The sequence below is a fragment of the Nelumbo nucifera genome, chromosome 8, assembly GCF_055504915.1.
Source record: "Nelumbo nucifera cultivar China Antique chromosome 8, China Antique-T2T, whole genome shotgun sequence".
Taxonomy (NCBI): domain Eukaryota; kingdom Viridiplantae; phylum Streptophyta; class Magnoliopsida; order Proteales; family Nelumbonaceae; genus Nelumbo; species Nelumbo nucifera.
Genome location: NC_142656.1, coordinates 26100786 through 26121714, shown reverse-complemented (window position 1 = coordinate 26121714; position 20929 = coordinate 26100786). Strand labels below are relative to the sequence as shown.

The 20929-nt window shown below is 35.3% G+C and overlaps 1 protein-coding gene across 1 annotated transcript; it reads left to right on the top strand.

Moving 5' to 3' along the window:
- Window positions 1–11227: 11227 nt before the first annotated feature.
- On the top strand, window positions 11228–12586 carry LOC104605401 (gamma-glutamyl peptidase 5-like). Its single transcript, XM_010270147.3, has 4 exons — window positions 11228–11652; window positions 11735–11899; window positions 11970–12137; window positions 12265–12586. The coding sequence occupies exons 1-4, from the start codon at window positions 11254–11256 to the stop codon at window positions 12361–12363; spliced, it is 831 nt and encodes a 276-aa protein (XP_010268449.2). The 5' UTR covers window positions 11228–11253; the 3' UTR covers window positions 12364–12586.
- Window positions 12587–20929: the final 8343 nt, after the last annotated feature.

The window sequence follows — 20929 nt, the reverse complement described above, 5'->3', positions numbered from 1 at the left end:
GGCGAAAATAGAGTAAAAGTATTACATGTGCTTTATACTTTCAATACAGCACCATCAAATATTAGCAAAAAGGACCTTAATTTTCTATTACGTTGAAAAAGGGATACAAACTTATGAAAAGAAATAATTATTATATTAATAAATAATAAAATGTAATGTGTGATGTATCAATATTGTTGATTTGGATGGTCAAAATTATCCAAAAACCAGGATGAAACTAATTTCCTGATCCAACTTTTTTATATTTTGATAAATTGTATGCCACGTGGTGACATGGCAGAAGAAGAACTCACGTGTGCATCACAACTCAAATTTTACGAAAATCATTAAAATGGTTTAGGGGATGTTTTGAACCGTGGCCGTTTTTTGAAAAAATGGTGCCACGTCGAACCTACATAGGCATTTCAACAAACGTCCATATATCTCATTGTTTGGTTCGATCGATTATTAAAAAATCAGGCATGTCTTGAAAATTGGAACCCTATCGATGCATTAAGTTTTATGCATCAGTGAATCGTTTCCCCAACGGTTGACTGATTGTATCCTATGTGGTATTTACTTGTCAGCACATACACGAAAAAGGTGATAAAAATCATTTTACCAAACAGCATAGTGTTATTCACTGCCTACGTAACAAAAGCATTTTTTTTTTTGTAAAAAATGAGTCTTGAAAGCATAGGAATTTTTTCTTGAATATCAGTCCCAAAAAATGGCTATACTTCCAAACACCATGTTAATAAGTAGTTTAATCAACTAGAGTTTAATTGATTAAAATATACGACATTAATTTGCTGGCTCTATGTTTTAACACCCATAAGATGAAAGTCCGGAGACATGACATGACTCTTTCAAACAGGTAGAGTTGGTCAAGGGGATTTGTTAAGAGAAATTATGAGAACTCATGAACCGAAGGTGAGTCACCTTTGTTTCATCCAACATGAACAAATATTTGGCGTTGACATATGTAAACCTTTGCAAGAAGGATGTGAGTAGGAATCTCTCAATGGAAAAACTTTGGCTGTTGGCCCCTGTTGAGAACATTTTTGAGGATGTCATAGACATGGGCATGAATTGGTGAACATGTCCAGCCTAAAAACGCTCCCAACAGCATACATTGTTGGGGCCAACAGCCAAAGTTAATTCTACCAATCTGACGCTGCACATCTTATACACAGTGGCTCCAACTTTTATGACGGATTCCAGTCTTACGGCGAGGGTATTGGATCGATCATGTTGGTAGGGTGTTGAAACATGTTTTATTTGTAGGAAACCTCAACTCCCAAAATATGCCTAACCTAATAAATATTTCAGGAGAATCAGTCGCTCCCATTAGCAATGTGGGGCCCTAATTTTATAGGTGGCCTATGTATTTGGAAAATGAGCTTTTGTTTTGGGATTTTCTTTATTGATTCCTTCGATCACCTCATCAAATTTTATAAGATTATTATACAGTTGGGGGTTTGGGACAATACATTCAACAAAAAACAATAAAAATTTATGAGAGAGTAAAGCATAAATCCTCAAACCATATGCCTTCAATGATGTCAGAGGATGGATGATTCACCCAATGGTGACCCATTTCGACACTGCTAAGACAAGGGAATGAATGGAATTGCCTAATTGATCTTAAAATTAAAATCTACATGAGCTTATCCATGGTTTTTAAAATCGATTAAGAGATTGAACTGGTCAGGGGTCCCGTTACTGGGTTGAACGGTCTGACCATTTGACCCGAATGGTCGGCCCATTCTGACAAAAAAAATAAAAACCAGTTAAAACCGTTCAAATGGTTAAATGCCCGGATCTGCAGTTTATTGACTAAAATCAACGGTTTTTATGGAAAATTCGGTTTTGGGGATAACCGGAACCGGTCACCAGTTCGGTTCCCGGTTTTTCCGGTCCAGTTTTGCAAACTATGATTTTATCACTTATGATTTTGGTTGATTGATTATATATAAGTTTTTCTGGTATTGTCTTTTCAGTTTCATAATTATAATTGAAAATACAAAAATTAAAAAAAATATATATCCTTCAATATCCAACTGGGATTGATGAAAAAGGATTGAAACATTGGAAGTTCCAATTGAAGCTTTTATGATGTTACTGTAGTCAACAATATTAAAGAAAGACCTACCCTTACTATGTCTAATTCCTTCACTTTGCTCTTAATTAATCATAACAAAGAAAGAAAAAACAAGATATAGAGAAAAACGAGTTGGGACCCATATAAAAACAAAGACGACCCTCCATATCCATTAAACCAAACGTAGTGAACAATTAGAGGGTTAGTAGAGAGTGTAGTTGTCCAGGATAGACCTGTTCATGGGCCGGGCCGGGCCGGGTTTTTACTATATTAACAAATTTTTTTAAGGCCCGAGCCCGAGCCCGGCCCGACCATTGGGACTACAATTTGGGCCCGAGCCCGGCCCTCATAAAAAGCCCGAAGCCCGAAGCCCGAGCCTGGGCCCGGGCCCGAAATTTAGCCTATATTATTATTATTATTAATGTTGAAGCAGCTGAATAAAGAGAGAGATAGATTGAAATTATAAAGAAAAAAATAAAATATATATATATTAAATTATAAATATATATTTTAATAAATATTATATTATTTATATATTTTATATAATATATAAAATACATATTATCTATTTTATATAATATATAAAATACATATTATATATTTTATAAAATATATAATACTGAGTCGGGCCGGGCCGGGCTTTTTTGACAAATCCCGAACCCGGCCCGAAACACAGTCGGGCTTACTGTGTTAAGCCCGAGGTCAGGCCCGCGGGCCTAATTATATGACCAAACCCGGCTGGGGTGCGGGCCGGGCTGGGCTGGGCCGTCGGGCTACCCGGCCCATAAACAGGTCTAGTCCAGGACAGGTGGTATCTGCATTGGATACTCCCTCCGTTAAGTCTTTTTATTAATTTTCCTTGGATGAGAATGGATCATTACCCCCTGTCGAGTTGGGAGACCATCAAAATCCATTCAAACTAAATTTTTCCTTCTTTCTTTCTTTCTCTGCATTTGAATTTAGTAATGCTTCAATAATTAGATAGAGATAAGATGAAAGACGATTAGTTCAAGGTCTAGGCTATTGATTCGCATCCGTAAAAGTAGATCAAAACCCACTGTTTAGTTTATGTTGGGCCAAAATTCAACCTTATTATTAGTTAACTTCAATCAGGTAATTTCCCTTATTTTTATTGTTTGGAATAATGTTTTAAAAATTGATTCAGAACCGGAACTGCTTTGGCTACCGGTTTCTGGGTCAGCAGTTTGATCGTCTGTTCGATACATTTGATACATCTTATTTATTTTTTTTAGTTTTTGGTCATATCTTTTTCATAATGTATTGGTCAATATGCTTGATACACCCTTTAATACACCTTTGATATACCCCCGATATGGTCCGATACAGTGAAAAAAAAAACAATACCGCTGATTTTCCACCGTATCTTGTATCGAACCTCTAAAGATACATATCAAGAGTATCGTATCGAAATTTGAAACCTTGACACTACTAAACATAAAGCTTCGATGGGGTATGCATACATAAGAATCATATATCCTAGTGGGCTTTACGAAAAATACATCAAAATCAACGTACAAGAACACATTCAAATTTATCCAAGTATCTAATTATCATGTTCACACTTCACACTTCATAATTCACAATTCACATTCAAATTCATATTTCTTGCTTCTAAGATGTTACAATAAATGAATTTAATATTTTAGTTCCCTAAAATAAAAAGCATTACCTAGTATGATAGTGATAATTTTTTTTTTGGTATTTAAATTTTATTAAAATACCATATGCTTAACTATTTGTAAATTATAATTTGTATGTTCTAAGGGATATGTGGGGAAAGTCCACATATCCTATCCAACCATAAAACATACATCAGCATAACTTCTTAGTGAATATACAATTCATAATTATTTCTTATTTACATAATTATTAATTATTTTTTAATTTCAAAAATAACAAAAAGTCAAAAAAATATTGAGAAAGAAATTTCAATTTCTCTACGGATTCATTCATAGATATATAACATACTTAGTTTTTATGGAAAAATCATAAGAAAATATAAATGCTTATTATTTTTTAATTCCAAAACTTACAAAAAAAATTAAAAAAGGAAAAGAAAAGCAGTATTGAATATGAAATTTCAATTATTTTGTTGATATGAGATCATCCATAGATATACTCTTTTCTCTTCTCATAACACTAAAAAATCTATGATTTTAACACAAAAGCATACACCAACATAAATAATTTAATCATAAGAAATCACAATCTATAACTGATACTTGTTTTATTTTTGTGTGTTTGTCTAGATCTCACAATCTAGAAATGGGATTTGTTATTTTAAAGTCTTTTTGAGGTGAAAGGAAGCTTTCCCTTAAGGAATTTGTAACATATTGAGTGATACACTATTGATACACTACTGATACTTACCAATACACCACTACCGATATGGGGTGATATAATGGAAAAATTAAGACACCCTATTTCATACGCATTGAATATCATGTCGAAGTTTTAAACCTTGTATTATATATCTATCCAATTATTATTGCTAAATCGAAAATGAACTAATTAGGCATTATCTATCTTGGATTTGGTTTATCCTTATCAAAATCATGTTGAATATTTAAATTCAGATATACCCTTTGTTGGAATTCGACTGGTTCTAATTGTGGCCCTAATTTTGATTTAAACATTGTTGACTATGAAGGAAAGTGCTGAAATATGCTGTGGGTGACAAATATGTTTTATATAATTATTCATTTATTTATTCAAAGAAAATTGGTTTTTTGATTAATTTAGTTCATTTATCTATACACCCTTTAATTTGTAATATTATAATTTTCCTTATAAAAAACATAGCAATATCCTAATGAACGAGACCCACATCAATTAAATTAAAATTTAATCACCCTTTCTTGTCTGAATGGAAGGTTAACTAGATCTTTGAAGGAGATGGTCAGTGAGAACTACATCTGCGGAGTTCACCAACTGAACCGACTTTCACCTTCATAGACACCAATGGGTTACACCAATGTTATACGTTTCAGACCAATTGATCGAACCACCATTGACCCTTAAGCTGTGTTTGGTTTGAAATGAAAAGTAGGGAAATTAAGGAAAAGGTAGGAAAGCTGTATAAGGTTCCACATTTCCATCCCTTTACTTTTTGTTTCTATCTTTTCTTACAAACCAAACACAACCTTAAAGGTCATGTCAATGTCTACACTGATAATATAGTGTTGACACAGACTACCAAATTAATTGAAGGAAATACCTAGAGGTGTAAATCAAGTTGGTCTGCCCATGGCCCAGCACGATTTTGGACTGGCCCGGCACAGCATAGCACGATAGCCCAGGGCCGTACCAGGCCCAGCACGATGGTCCATGTCGTGTTGGTCCTGGGGTTTGAAGTCCACAGGTCGGTACGGCACGACACAATCAAGAAAGCCATGCCACCCGCGGCCTGCGGCCCAGCCCATATATATATACATAATATTTATATATATAATATATAATATATTATATAAATTATAATTATATAATAATATATAGTATATAATATATTAATAAAATAAACAATTTTTTTTTTCAATTTTATTATACTAATTTACTTAATTATTGTATATGTAAGCAATTGTATACATTAAAAGATATAAAATTAAAATTTTAAGTTTTTTTTCAAATTTTTTAAATAAATAGGCAAAAATAGTTTTGGCCTGATCCATGGCCCGACTTGGGCCAATGCTTGGCCCACGGGTGTGGGCCCGTTCCATGGGCAGTGTTGGGCTGACCCCCAAAATTTTCATCAGAGAGGACATACTGGCCCGCACTTTACGCAGGCTGTGCCATACCAGCCCAACACAGCCCACTTTACACCTCTAAAAATACCTCCAACATTCATTTATGGTCATGCACTTACCACATAGCCTTCACTACTAGAAGGCAAATATGTTCTCAAAACTGTTGTTGACTAGACTATGGAATAATTTGAGACATCGCCTGATCTCGTTTTTTGGGTCCAATTTTTCTAAGATTCAAAAGTTGACAAAAATTGTCTAACCTAAATGGTTGAGGCATTAACACATTCGACCTAGTAACTGAATCACGGGTTACACAATAAAATGTATTAAAATTTCTACATGCCAAAACTTAACACTAAGTTGTTCCATTGGGGTGCTTTTATTTTTTATTTGGGTATGTATTTGAGATCTATATGTTGCCAAGGTCCTAGGCTCCTTATCCTACTATTTTTGTCAAAAAAAATAAAAACTGAAATACATAATATAAACCGTATATATATAATTTTACATTATTTAATTAATATAATACAAGTTTATGAGTGCACACGTACACCTGTGTGTGTCACGATCTGACCATCTGACCCATCCAATACAGGCAGTCAAATTGCTGACTTATAAACTTGGAGACGAAAACGATTATGCCGCCGGATCGGCCTTTAAAGCTTTCATACTCCCATATTGACCTGAATTTTGCCTTGAGTTCATTTATTCTGAACCGTAACCACCAATCCTCCCATATTGACCTGTAGTGCCATCTTTATAACAATATCTGAACTTGTTTACTTAGGGTTTTCCGTCATCTAGAAGGTATTAATGGAAGAACAAGAAACATTTAAATGGGGCATTTATAACTGGCCTATTGAAATCTCCACGGTTTGAGCTAGCTTTCAAGCTTTTGCTTGCTTGAACTGAAAGCATTCAAAAGAAAAGAGGTTATCTCACGGTCACCCCATACTTAATTACCTTAGTCATAGGTCAATAAAACCATCCTGAAATTTTACTTCTTTTTGCTCCATATTGGGTCAATGTCGATCGGATTAAAAATCCACCTTAAAGCAATTTGAACCTCACATGCAAAACATTTAAATATACTTTCATATTTCTACATAAAATTTTCATATCATATCAATTGATCATCATCGCCATTAATACATGAATCCTATCACCATCCTAGTGTTATATTCATCGTTCTTAACTCATTTCTTATTATTCCATTCAAATCCTTTTCAATCTGTTCTTAGTTCTTACATCCATGTCTACATGAATGCACGATAGTAGTGCCTTGCGGGTATGGATGTGGAAACAGTTTGTGGGTAGTTCAAAATGGTTCTTTTGGTCCTTTCAACTTTTAACAGATCACTTCTTATACCAATGAGGACAACTTAATATTGCATTTTACTAAGGAGTCCTAAATTCAAAACTCATTGAAATTAGTTTTAAATCAAAAATTTATTTCAATTCATTTTATTTAGAGTAAAAGACTTGAACCTCCCCTCCCCTGAGGTTTCTCTTAAATACTGAAACATCCCCTCATTGTTCCTATTGGACTTAAACCTTCCCTGTCAAAATCATAAACGGTTTTTTGTAACATAAGAATTAAAATTACTAATACAACCCTACATTAAATTTGGGACCTAATGGTAATGGTCCTCTAGTTAATTTAGAGAAAAAAAACATTGCCTAGTGAAAACTTGACTGGCGGTGTTTATATTACTGTTGTGTTTCTCTTACCAAAGTTAGATGGGCTAATTATCAGTTCTTTTACACGGAAACCAGACGGCCGTTCTGATATCTTTTTAAGTTTTCCATTTTCTTTTTCTACCGAAAGATGAAGATAGATGGGTTCATTATCAATTCATTTATGAGAAAATCAGAATGTTCTGGGATGGGATTGATTACATTTGGATTGTTTTTGTAAATTTTGCCTAAAAGAAAATTGGGGAATTAGCCTGACAAATAGATGATGTCAATCGGCAAATCACTGACCCGTTTTCCTTCTTACATTTTCTATGGAAGAAGGTGCAGAAAAGGAGAGGTTTTTGTCCACATTAAAAGTCACATAGTGAACCAGAGTCAGTCAAGGTTAAGACGAAGTCTAAGGTCGACATGCATGTATTTGGCATCAACAATTAGGCCGTTAATAGTAATTTGTCTAATCCTTTCTGGGTCGGGTATTTAATATGGTCAATTATTATTTTATTATGGGTTGAAAGGAGGAGGGTAGTTGGGCCGAGTCCTGTTGGTTGTCTAGTTGGATGACCACTAAAAATTCCAAAATCAATTTGTTTTTCATCCCTTTAATTAATATTAAAATAAAACTTATCAAAAAATAATATAAAAGAGAGTAAGTAAGCAGTGTTTGTTCCATACATTCTGAAAGTGAAATTAGGTATTAATTTCCGCAATTTTGTTCAATAGACATGAGTATTTGGCACGTCACATCCCCCAAACACTCGCTGTGCAATGTGTTAATCACTGATGGGATGGAAGTATGGAACTTAGAAATCAGTCCGGACTCCAAAGTCTTTATTTTCACTGTTAATAATCAATAGAAAGTCTTTGAATATATATACTCACGTTCAGCCACAGTTCCTAATACGGCCAATGGCTTTTTATTTTAAATTTTCATTTTTTTTCTTCTCTCCACCTGGACGGTTAGATGTATATCGATAACTGGAGGAATTTTGACAATCTATTTTATTCTTTAATAAATTATTAATTATGTTGTCCTTTTAAGGAAATCCCAACAAGGCTGAAGAGTATATAGAATTATAGACAAGAAGAAGCTTGTATTGACCTTCTCTAACTACAAACTCTGAAGAGAGCATCAATTAGGACCACCTAGTTAAATGTCTTAAATATATAAATATAAGCTAGAAGCCTAGAACTATCCATGACACGGTTTCAAACATAGGTTGGAGTCGTTTGACATTCATAAAAGATTATGGTCAAATTTGTCCCTGTCAAATGTAGTAGATGTTTAATATAGCTAAAGCTAAAAAAACAAATTAAATTTAACTAATTTATCACTAGAGCAAGTGATCGATTTATTGAAGGGATTGGCTCAGGCATGGACAATCTGGGGTCCCCATAACTTAGCACGTGGCAAATATGAGAAGTTCAGGACCCATCATTGGATGGGATTGGATCCAGTAGGCACAACATAAGAAATACACAAGGGTCTCAATTAGACTGGATTTGGCCCAACCTGATCCAGTCCAATGTGAATCTTTTTTAAATGGATCAGGTCCAATCCAATCTCATGAATGATTTGGACTAATTTGGATCGATCCAATTCAATGTCTGGACCGCCCAATCTGTTCAAATTTATTTTGATTTAGATTGGTTTCAACCCAAACTCGGTTCATTGGCACATATATTCTTGTCTTATATTAATGGACCAGATATTAACTTAATCCAACCCAATCCAATATAAATTTGTTATGGACGGACCAGGTCTAATCCAATCTAATAAATATTTTGGACCAGATTGGTCCAATCCAATATGTCTTATTGGTCCATCCAATCCGTCCAAATTGATTTTGGACTAGACGGGATCCAATCCAAAGCCAGTTCATTGACACCCTTAGAAGCACATTCAATGAGCATTTTATAAATATTCTGACAACTGTTAAAAGTTGTCTTTAATTTTTTTTCAATGGAGGTATTTCAAGGGACAATGTACACATGGTAAACATCATGTTCATCGGAAAATCAAAAGGTGATTTCAACGCTTTCAGACCATGGTATGGACCACGGATTGCCCAAATTACTTTAGATTTTTTGGCCATCTGATTCAGTCTTCATGTTTTAGAACTTTCAAAGAGTTTTAACAGAATGTTATGCAACTTTCCAAGTAATTATATTAAGAGACTTTAGACCAACTAATCTTCACCATGGTTGTACCCGCTGAACGGTGGGTTATGATAATAATCCAAATATAGGGCTGGTAAAAGTCCTTTTGCTTTTAATAATTAATCTCTGTTAAGAGATATATACGTAATAAGATGGGTAGGATTTAGTCAAATGAATTATTTTATCACAATGATATATAGGAACAAGTTTTCGTTCTTTTTTTCATTTTTTATTACAGTGAAATGCACCATGAGCTCTATAGCATTGCACCTCATATACCTGCTAAACCAATGTTATAACTTTTGCACCTGAGGCTGTATTTGGTTGTTGCAGCGAAAACTTATTTGCATTAATATAAATGCATGGGAGTGCAATTGTAAAAAATGCAAATTCTTGTTTAATTTTGTTCTTGATTTTACTTTATTCTGCTTCATGTCTTAATTTACACTCAAATCATTTGCACTGCCATGATTTTGCATAATGCAAATTTATTTGCATTGCAACCAAACACAGTCTCAGGCTGGAAGCTGGATGCAAAATCAGCAAAATATTGGCCATGGTTCAACATTTGCAACTCAATATGTGTTTTTGCACCATAGAACTGCTCCATTTTTTCTTTTCAATTTAGGCTCAGTTTGGAAGGAGTATAGATACAATTATGTATGGTGCAAATACATACAAAATATAATGTTTTGCACTCTATATATTTGTATTTATACTCTTTTGGCCCAGTTTAGAAACAGTACAAATACAAATATATACAATACAAAATTATACAAAATTCAAGGTTTTGCACCCTACATATTTGTATCTGTACTCCTTTCAAACTGAGCCTACGGCATCAGATGGGCATTTGTGGCCAGTTACAGTCTGAAAAGCCAAAAAAAAAATTTCCCCTTTTTTCAGAATTTTTTAGTAGTAACTTCATCATTCTTCACATCCAGAAAAAATACAATAATTGGATCAAAGAAGAGGATCGATTTTCAAGCTTCACTGAACCCCATCCAATATCCTGCCAAAGTTGGAGTAGTTTGGCAATCTGAAAAAGGAATAAATTACTTGGAGAGTCCATAATATGTGAAACATATATAGATAGAGAGAGAGAGAGAGTTTCATATATTCAGTAAAGTCAAAACTTAATTTCATATACGGCAGGTTACAACCTGCTCATCAAAACGACATTTATTTAATCCATCCTTCCCAAGCAATCAAGTCTACAGTAAAAAGACTGCTCATGATCAAGCTAATTGTCCAGTCAATCTGTTAGGTTGGACCCATTCAATGGGAGCCACACGACCAACGAAAATTGGAGTTATAAACAGTTAATATATATGTTGGAAATTAACAAGACAGTTTCTACAAATCCTAGACGACCCAGAAACAAGATATTATATCTTATTTTACACAAGTTAAAATAAGCTTAATGAATTTGTTAATGAAACATATATTAAACAATTAAAAGTTGGTTATAACCAAGGGAAAAGCAAGTTCAATGTATATTTTCTGGTCAATTACTTCATTATTGCAGACCTGAAATCATCTCATATAAATATGCCATTATTCTTCTCCTTGTTCAAGGTTCTCAATCATCTTCAAAAGACTCTTACTTCTCTTTCTCTTTCAAAACTGAAAATGAAGGTTATTGGGGAAAAGAGATACGCTCTATTATTAGCAGCTAAGGATTCTGATTACGTGAAGAAGGTGTATGGTGGGTACTTCAATGTGTTTGTTGATGCATTTGGGGGAGAAGGAGAGCAGTGGGACTTATTCAGGGTTGTAGATGGAGAGTTCCCTGACTTTGATGAGCTTCCCAAGTACCATGGTTTTGTTATCAGTGGGAGCCCTTGTGATGCTCATGGAAATGACTCCTGGGTCTTGAGACTTTGTGTCTTGATACAAACACTGTACGCTATGCATAAGAATGTCCTTGGGATATGTTTTGGACACCAAGTATGTTAATTTCCAAATGTCTTATACTCTCTGTGAGTCTTATTGTTTATCCTCTTTTAAAATTTTGTTTCGTTACTTTTAGGTTTTGTGCCGAGCTTTGGGTGGTAAGGTAGGAAGAGCTTATACTGGTTGGGACATTGGGCTGAGGGAAGTCAAACTGGCGGAGGATTTGCAACTGGGTAGCCTTCTTGGTGGTCTGAAGGAAATCCCTCCTTCTCTTTCCATCATCGAGTGCCATCAAGATGAAGTATGTTTCATCTCTCTCTCTCTCTCTCTAGATCTCTCTCATCAACTTATAAACTGTAAATGAACATCAGGTATGGGAGGTCCCTGTTGGAGCAATGGTGATTGCCTCCTCAGACAAGACAGCTGTGGAGATGTTCACACTTGGAAACAACATACTAGGAATTCAAGGCCACCCAGAGTACACCAAAGACATTTTGTATAACCTCATTGATCGTCTTGCTAACAACAACTGTATAGAGGTAACTGCTTATTATATAGATCAATGTTTATATATAGCTTTTCATAATTAATTAGTTCCTTGAGAAACTTCCTTTCAATAATTAGTCATCTAATTAATTAAACCTCTGCTAACTAACTAATTGCCAGAAGGAGTTTTCTGAGCTTACGAAATCAAGGGTTGAGATGGCTGAACCTGACAGGAAGACTTTGGAGAAGATTTGCAGGAGTTTTCTCAAGGGAAGATAGATATATTTTGATTTCACAGACTTTGGCTCTGTTATAAATTGTATTGATAAGTGCATGCAAATGTCTTATTTGCACCATGTCTGGGTCAGATGAAGATTCCTACTGCAGTAGGGATTGATCGATCTTGATCTTCCAATAAAGACCAAATTAAATGGAATATTTTGTACTAATAATGTACCCACTGTATAACATTTTTGTTGTACCTGGGCCTTACTAATACGTAAATATATTTCTAAGAAAGCTTATTTTCGTAATTCTTACTTACGTGTTTATGCTCAGAGTTATGATCCAAACGAATAAACCCCACCAAATAGAAAAAGAATAAAATGAAATCTACCATATTTATTTATCAATGAATTTTCTGAGAATTATACGTCAAATTCCTTCGGATATGTTTCGTAGGCTCCGTTTCGTTCAAATTTTATTTGACTGCATCTGCAATATGCAAACAAACAAAACAAGGTAAAGTCTTAAAGAAATATAAATCCCAACTTACACTTAAATCAGTTCCATTCCTATAATTTTACACCTGTGCAAATGAAATCACACACAGCAAACATACCAGGCCTTAAAAGTCTTCGTATTAACTTTGTCGTAATAAGGCCTCCGGTGTTGTATTTGGTGATTAAGTTCAGTATTCATTATGTTACATTATTGGTGATTAACTTTCTAGAACGGAAAGCAGGTGACAGAGATGACAATATCTAATTAGTTCTAGTTTCTTGAACACTGCAATTGTTGTATAAAAACCGCACCAGTGGTGATGACTTTCATGGTGCATTTCAGGTGTGTCCAACCCCTGGTTCACCTGGTGCAAGACATGCTAGAACGAAGGGTGTCCAGATGGGACTGGATCAAAACCTTGGACAGACACATGCTGGACTGAAGAATACCCAGATGGGCCTGGTTGGATTTCTTGGTGGGATGGACAATTATTTAGGTTGGGATTTGAAGTGATGGCAACATGGTAGCGGGATGGTACATTTTGAACATTTAATGAAGAAAATAAAAAAAAAAAAGAAGAAGAAGAAAATGGCATATTTTGAAAATTTAATGAACAGTTAATGGTATTTTTGGCTTTAAAATCTTATCTGTCAGACTAAACCTTGATAAGGTACATTTAAGTTGATTTTAAAAGTTAAGGATATATAAGTAGTTTCTTAAATATATTCAAATATATAGGGTATGTATAAATAATTAACCCTACTTTATGTTATTTAGGGGTGCAATTTTGGAGACCCAACCTGCAATTTTACATAGACTGGGATTGGATTTCCAACCCAACCCACTACACTTGCATGTAAATTAATTTTTAGTGTGACTAATTGATCAACCTGAGCCTGATTTTAACCCAACTTGAGTGCATCAAATTTTAAGGCAGATTAGGTTCGGGTTGAATAATTCAGGATTGACCTCAGGCTTGGGACTTAGGAGGCCTAATTCTTATGTTGGGTTTCGGTTGATCTAAAACCTGGCCCAGCTTGTCTGAAAATGGCTGAAACTTAAAAAGATGAAGAATAATAAAAATATGTGGACCCATTCCCACAAGTCAGAAAAAATTGTCACGAGTAGGGATGGCAATTTTCCCCATCCTCGACGGGGACCCGATTTCCCTGACCTGATGGGGTTAAGGATGGGGATTGGGGGGTGGGGCCCCGCCCCGATCCCGATTATATATATATATTTAAAATATTGTTTATAATTTAAAATTTTTATTTATTTTCAAAAAAAACTATTATCTAAAAGAAATTTGAGGATTTGGATCCCCGCAAAAGACCCATTCCTGTTGAAGATCAGGGATGGAGGACAAATTTTATACCCCGCGAGAATCGGGAATGGGGATGGAGTTAATTTCAGAATCGGGAACAGAGATGGAAAATATGATCCCCGCCTCGAATCAACCCCATTGCCAATGGAAAGCCTGCCTTTTTTCTTGAACACAAGCTCTTCATGCTGTTTAGAAGGGTTGAGTTGAAGATTTAGTTAAAACTAGCTAGTTAAGTTGCTTTGAGCTCTCCTAATAAACCATTCGAAGAAGTTGTAGGGGACTGACGGCAGATTTGGGCTCTTGAGATTTTTCATTAAACATGGCTTATTAGCTGTTCATATGGGATCCACCTTGGAAAGCTAGAAGCTGCTAGGCTAGCTCCCTCCTAAATGGGTATTTCGGAGGACTAGCTTCTGCATAGATTGAGGTGCATTGACTGGGATGCTTCAAATAAGTTACCTAAAGAGTTTAAGTCAAATTTTTAGCTCACTTCCAAACTTTTACAAAATATGGCTTCATGACTTTTCGGGTTTTTCAATTATGTAACACCAAAAGCCACCGCATTAAAGACTTCCAAATGAGCATTTAATTTATTTCCTAGCAGCCCTTGTAAGGAACAAATCCATCACACTACTAAATTTCCAGTATTCCCTTCTCAAAGACGCCATTTGATTTCATAGAAAGAAACGAGCATGGATGTATAACAATCCCCAAATAGATATGGTCTATTGAGAATTTCTAGAAAACTATAAATTTGATCTCAATTTTGTCAAGAGTTCTTCATGTCAAATCAATTTGGACTCATTTGGATTCATTTTCTACCAGACTAAGTTCAATTCTACTTTTGTATGATGTCAATAATCGTCATCATCTAAGCCTTTTTCCAACCATTTGGGATCAGTGATATGAATTTTGTTAAGCCATCTTATTTTGTTGAGTGTCATATTTATTATTAAATTATAAGTATTTAAATCATTTCTTATTACTTTCATTTATGTTCTTTTCGGCCAATTCTCCATTTTCTCATTTTTAATAAGTTGGGAGGGTTGGCAGCTGATACTAAATCTTTTGCCAAATTCCCATGGTCATCATCCTGATTTATATGATGTCACTAACCAATAAAAAAAATACAAGAAAGAGGAAGATGATAATGTTGCTTATTAACCATCAAATACATTTGGATGCAGAAAAATACGTGATTAGAACTTCTTTAGCCACGTGGCATATATATATATATAATATATATTATATTTGGATGCAGAATAATAGCACAGAATTCTACCAACGTGAGAACTGAGAAATACTTGAGGGCATAAACAAAAACAACCTAATCCACACGGAATCGAAGGTCTTGTCTTCTCCCTCCAAAATTTCTTGTTCAGACAAACATGGTTCGGCTGCCCAGAAGACCAGACTTGCAAGGAATCGCCCATATATATTCAGCTTGATAGCTTTTCTTCCTGTTAACGTAATGAGAATGGCGTTGCATTTGTACTACGTACTGTCTTAATTAGAAAATAATTAAGTTTAGCTTTAGAGAAAAGATACATGAATTCCACCTAAAATGGATTTCTCCTCAAGGCCGGAAAAAATAAATAACTGAAGTGGGGAAGAGTGATTCCTACGTGTGTCTTCTGTGGAAGAGAAAACTGAGCAATTTTTTCATACAAATTGACTTGTAAAACCAAACAACATCTAATCTAACCTTAGTTGTGTTTCCGTTAACCATTTAAACTAAGATTTTTAAAATCAGACCGGACAGGAAACTATTTTGAGATCAGTTATCGAGTTGAACAGTCTGACTGTCTGATCCAAATGGACGATTCGTTCTGACAAAAAATAATAAAAAATAAAAAAACAACCAAAAATTATTGTCCGGGTCAATGGTTTGACTGTCTAGATCAATGGTTTATTGACCAAATCAACGATTTTGGGGTGAAATGGAACCGTTTAGGTGACCAGTTCCTGGTTTTTCCATTTAAACTCTATTCCTTGGCCACCTGTCAGCTTGGGTAATGCTGATCTTTATAGACGGAATATTGCCTTAAAAATTCTAAGAGGAAGTTTAGTCATCTTTTCCACACATCATTCAGTCTGTGGGAAGTTCAAAAGACCAAAGGGAAAACATGTTAAAAGGTCAAAAGAGCCAAAAACTGGAAAGCCTCAAATGAAGATTTTGGTCTTTCTGTACATAAAAATGCCCGAGAAATTAAATTACTTACAGAATAACCTGATCTTAAAAGATAAGACCAAAAAACTCGATCCGTCTTTCAAGACTACTGTACTATTATTAAAAGATATACTTAAAAAGATTTACCAAACAACACCTAAATCTTTGAATGAATGCATGTTTTATAATGTATTTTGGTGCAAAGCACCCATAGTTGCAAGGTTTAGAACCTGAGTTTAGAATAACTAACCCTAGCCCAAACAAACACATATACACAAAAAGCTTTTTAATAATGCTATAATTGATAGGTATATCTAATATTGGTAAGCTGTGTAGGCAGGTAATCACTTAAGTGGGACCCATTTTTTGGACGGTCTAGATCTTCTAAATATAAAATACCTGATTACACATGACAAATTTTGTGGAACCCAAAGTGCGACCACCGATCCCCTGAGCCTGAGGCCCAAATCAAGCCTTGATATTGGAATCAGATTGGGCTTAGGAACTTCAAGCCCGGGAAACAGGTGGATTGATCAGTCCCGCCAAAAAATAGTTCAAAGCCCTAAGAAAGTCTAGCGGAGAATATTTCAATGGTCCAAATGAGCCTTGTTGACCAACGGCTAGCAATGGTTGGGGACTCGGGGTCAGGTCATCTGTGGATTATTGGGTCGATCACTATTAGGCTTGGACCTTACCAAGCCCAAAAGGAAATTGAAGTCTTCTAACTAATTTCAGCGATTCAAACGTGGGCCAGCCCACTCTTTTAACTTTTAATTTTTCATGGGCTGAGTTCACATTTCTTTCAAGAAATCAAGAATGTGGATCAACCGACTCCTGAGAATGACAGGAAATCGTCATTTCATTCCCTGTCCCCATCTAATCCGGTTAGCTAACTCTCCACGTGCCAACATTTCCTTGGCTGTTTTCTTTAATAATCATCTTCTGATAGTTAAGGCCAAATAAAGCTATTTTAACAGTTTGCCAAAACCATTAAACCACTGGATTGCTTAAGCGCCTGCTTAATATGATATACAAAGCGGAGATGTACGGATTTGTTCAATGCAGATTTTTTATTTTTACTGCAGAGCTATAAACATTCAAAAGGTTAATAATTCACATTCTATGCATCAATGACCGCCCGTGAATTGACATTAATTTCGATCTGGCATCTATCTCAATAATATTTTGAGCCTACAAATTTTGACCCTGGACTGAATCATCGTTCTCCCAATTTTACTTCAGGTGGAGGAACAAGCACCTTAAAATTTTATTAAAAGCAAATCACTATCAAAAAGATACAAGGGGAGGGCATAGCCTGCCTTGCCCCAAGCCCAAAGTACAAGGAACACTCTCTAAACTCTAAAAAAAATCATCCCACAAAAAAAAAAAAAAAGAAAAAAACATTACATGTGCTTGAGAATTGGTAAACCAGAGTTATCTACGGGGATTAAAGATCTACCTTGTATGGATATTTGATTGATTGAATAAAAATAGGCAAACTGCGTTTGAGGAACTATCTATTCCAAAATTCGCAAGATAATCTACCACACAATTAGCCTCTGTGTAGATATGATTAAAGGAAATCCTAAGCCGAGCTGCCAACTGGGAAATTTTCTTGAACTTGATAATACACACTACAAGGAGTCATCAAACCTGAATTTAGGAGGTTCACTAAGACAATGTTATCACTCTCAGCCAAAATATTATTCAAATTGAGATTTGAGCATAGTTGAAGACCATCTAGAAGAGCTTTAACTTCTGCTCCAAGGAGGTACAATGCTTGTAGAAACAAGAGAAGCCAGCAATGAAATTTCCTTTGCAATCTCTAATCACGTTTTCCAGATTAAGGTTGTATTTGCTTTTCCTATAATGGATTTAAATTTGTTCGAAGAATACATCATTTATTATTTCTATCCCTTTTACAACAGAACCTTTGTTTTTCGGCCTTTCCACTTTGTCTCGATGTAAATAGCATCATCATCATCATCTATGCCTTATCCCAACTATCTACACGAATCCTATTTCATTAATTCATTCTATTTAAAGCCATATCCACTATTAAATTATTAGTGCACAAATCATTTATTACTACTTCTATTCATGTTGCTTAGTCTACCCCTAGTTCTTCTAGCCCCTTGCACTTTATAATAAATCACTTCTAATTGGAGTTGTTGGTGGTCTTCTATGCAGCTCTCTCTCTCTCTCTCTCTCTGATTTTATCACTTATTGGAACTATTCCTATATTTCGAATGTCTTCATCCCTGATCCTAGTCTTTTTAGTTTTTCCATTCATCCATCTAAACATTTGTATTTCTACCACAATCATTCTTTTGTATATATTGTTTCTTGACATCCCAACATAGCTGGCTTTGTAACCGTTTTTATAGGATTTTCCTTTTAATATAAATGATTTTCTCCCATCCACAAAAGTCCAAATGCACTCCTCCATTTGGCCCAACTTGCCATAATTCTTTGGGTGGTATTTTTCTCACTCTCCCTTTTTATGAATTATTAAATTAAGGTACTATGCCATATACTCTGTTGGATATAAATACTAGTGGAAACAAACTTTCACCGCAAAAAGTGGTGAAGATCCACAACCATTGGGAGTCTGGGACATATGGACCAGGGTCCTTCATGTCTCAATTGTTGCCTCATGTTTGGATGAAAAGGCCTATTGAATTGTGGAGTTAGGTACTTTGAAAAATAACGCAATCTAGAGATCTAAAGTGGGTCGGGCCGCTGCAGGCCCACATGGCCTGGTCCTATTGTAGCAAGCGGGCCATGCTAGACCCAGCCCAAACCCCATGTTATTGCCGGTCTTGGGTTTTGAAGCCCATGGACCATCATGGCATGGCAACAAAATTCATATAGAATAAATTTTAATATTTTCTTTTTTTCAATTTATTGTTTATCTTGTTAATTTGTTTTAACCTTTCATTTTTAAATTTTTTTTTTTTAGAAAAAACATGTTACCCACAGCCCAGTATGGAGACACCTGGGCTCATGCTGGACGTCCCTTTTGAGGGGTTCCGAGCAAGGCAGGCACGACCTGCTACAGTGCAGACAGTCCACAAAGGTGGACAGTGCCCGGTATGGCCCACAATACACCTTTAAGTTGTTTGTGGTGCAAATCTGAATCAGATAAAAATTTTAGAAAAGTACTGACAGGCCTAATGTAAAATTTTTATTTTCACTACAGAGCTATAAACATTCAAAATGTCAATAACCCACATTCTATGCACCAATGCTGTCTCATAAATTGGCATTAATTCCGAACTGGCACTACCCCAACAGTATTTTGGAATAACAAATTCTGACCCTGGGCTGGACCGTCATTCACCCTAAAAATTTTACACAAAGTTCAGCTTTGCATTTATTTATTTGTGACTATAATTATATTTTTACCTACTGCAAAATTTGTACTTTCTGCCTCATATGCACTCGTATACATCATCTCTGGTATAAAGTGGGATCACGTTATTTTACAAACAAACAAGATACAAGTCAAATCCAAAGCAAAAACAAACCAGAATTTTCACTTTGACCTACTTTCGCTCCTTTTTATTTGTGCTAATGCAAATGAAATTCAAAACCACAAACAAACGTTTTCTTGAAAGATTCATTCAAAGAATAAAAACAAAAACAAACAAACTGAACCCAAAGAAAGAAATGGGCCCCCAAAAGTACGTTTCATGAAACACGACCGGAAGTATATCTCAAAGGTCAGTCTATTTTACTCATAAGAAAATGAAATTGACTTCCAAGTGAAACACAACAGAGACTGGAGATTGGAAAATGAACAGCTTCATTGCCACATTCGAACAAATTGCTTTATTGGAGTCACTGAAGATGTGAATAATTTCTTGAGACTTGAGATTGTTCTTTAGAACTTGAAATTTCTTGCCTTTGCCTCCATCTAGAAAGAATGAAGTCCCAATATAATCAAGAAAAATGGCCTTATTTTGTCAAAAATTGAATTCTAATGGTCCTATTTTGGTCCACAATTTGCCACGAGGACCATTGCAATTTGTGAGGGGAAAATTCCAATTGAGGCATGACTTTTTAGTGCTGTAGATTTCATAGTAGTTAATTAAAGAGGAACATCAATAACTCATTTGTTTGTACTGAGTAAAGAGAACAAATGATATGAATATCAAAGTAATCAAAGGTGAAAGAGAAGAACAAATACAAATTAATGTGATCCGAGCCTACGCCCACACAAAGTAGGGGTGTAATGTGGGCGGGCCCAACTTTAGTCCAGACTCACCCAGCCCATAATTTTACACAGGCTGGGCCTGGGCCCAAAAGTTTGTGTTTTTTTTTTTTTTATTTTGCAGGCTGGGCTCAGGCCTGGCCCTTAGATAGCCCAAACCCATTTCAGGACCGGCCCGACTTTATCCCAACCCGAGTCTGGCCTGACTATAGATACATATATTGATATATAGACAGATTTTTGCATGTATATATGCATAGTTTTTATAAGTTATAAATAAATGCATACACAGAGTTTGGACCCAGGTTGGATAATTTGTGCTTGGTATCGAGGTCGGGCCTTAGGCCCAATTCTTACAGTTGGGCTTGGCCTGAATTTAAACCCAGCCCAGCCCGCCAGACTTGCACCCCTA

What these genes read in the sequence shown, in the direction of transcription:
- LOC104605401 (XM_010270147.3), top strand. Translation starts at nt 11,254, where the DNA reads ATGCCATTATTCTTCTCCTTGTTCAAGGTTCTCAATCATCTTCAAAAG. An exon ending in GGATATGTTTTGGACACCAA is followed by an intron (nt 11,653 to 11,734) that starts GTATGTTAATTT and finishes CGTTACTTTTAG; the next exon opens with GTTTTGTGCCGAGCTTTGGG. An exon ending in CTAACAACAACTGTATAGAG is followed by an intron (nt 12,138 to 12,264) that starts GTAACTGCTTAT and finishes ACTAATTGCCAG; the next exon opens with AAGGAGTTTTCTGAGCTTAC.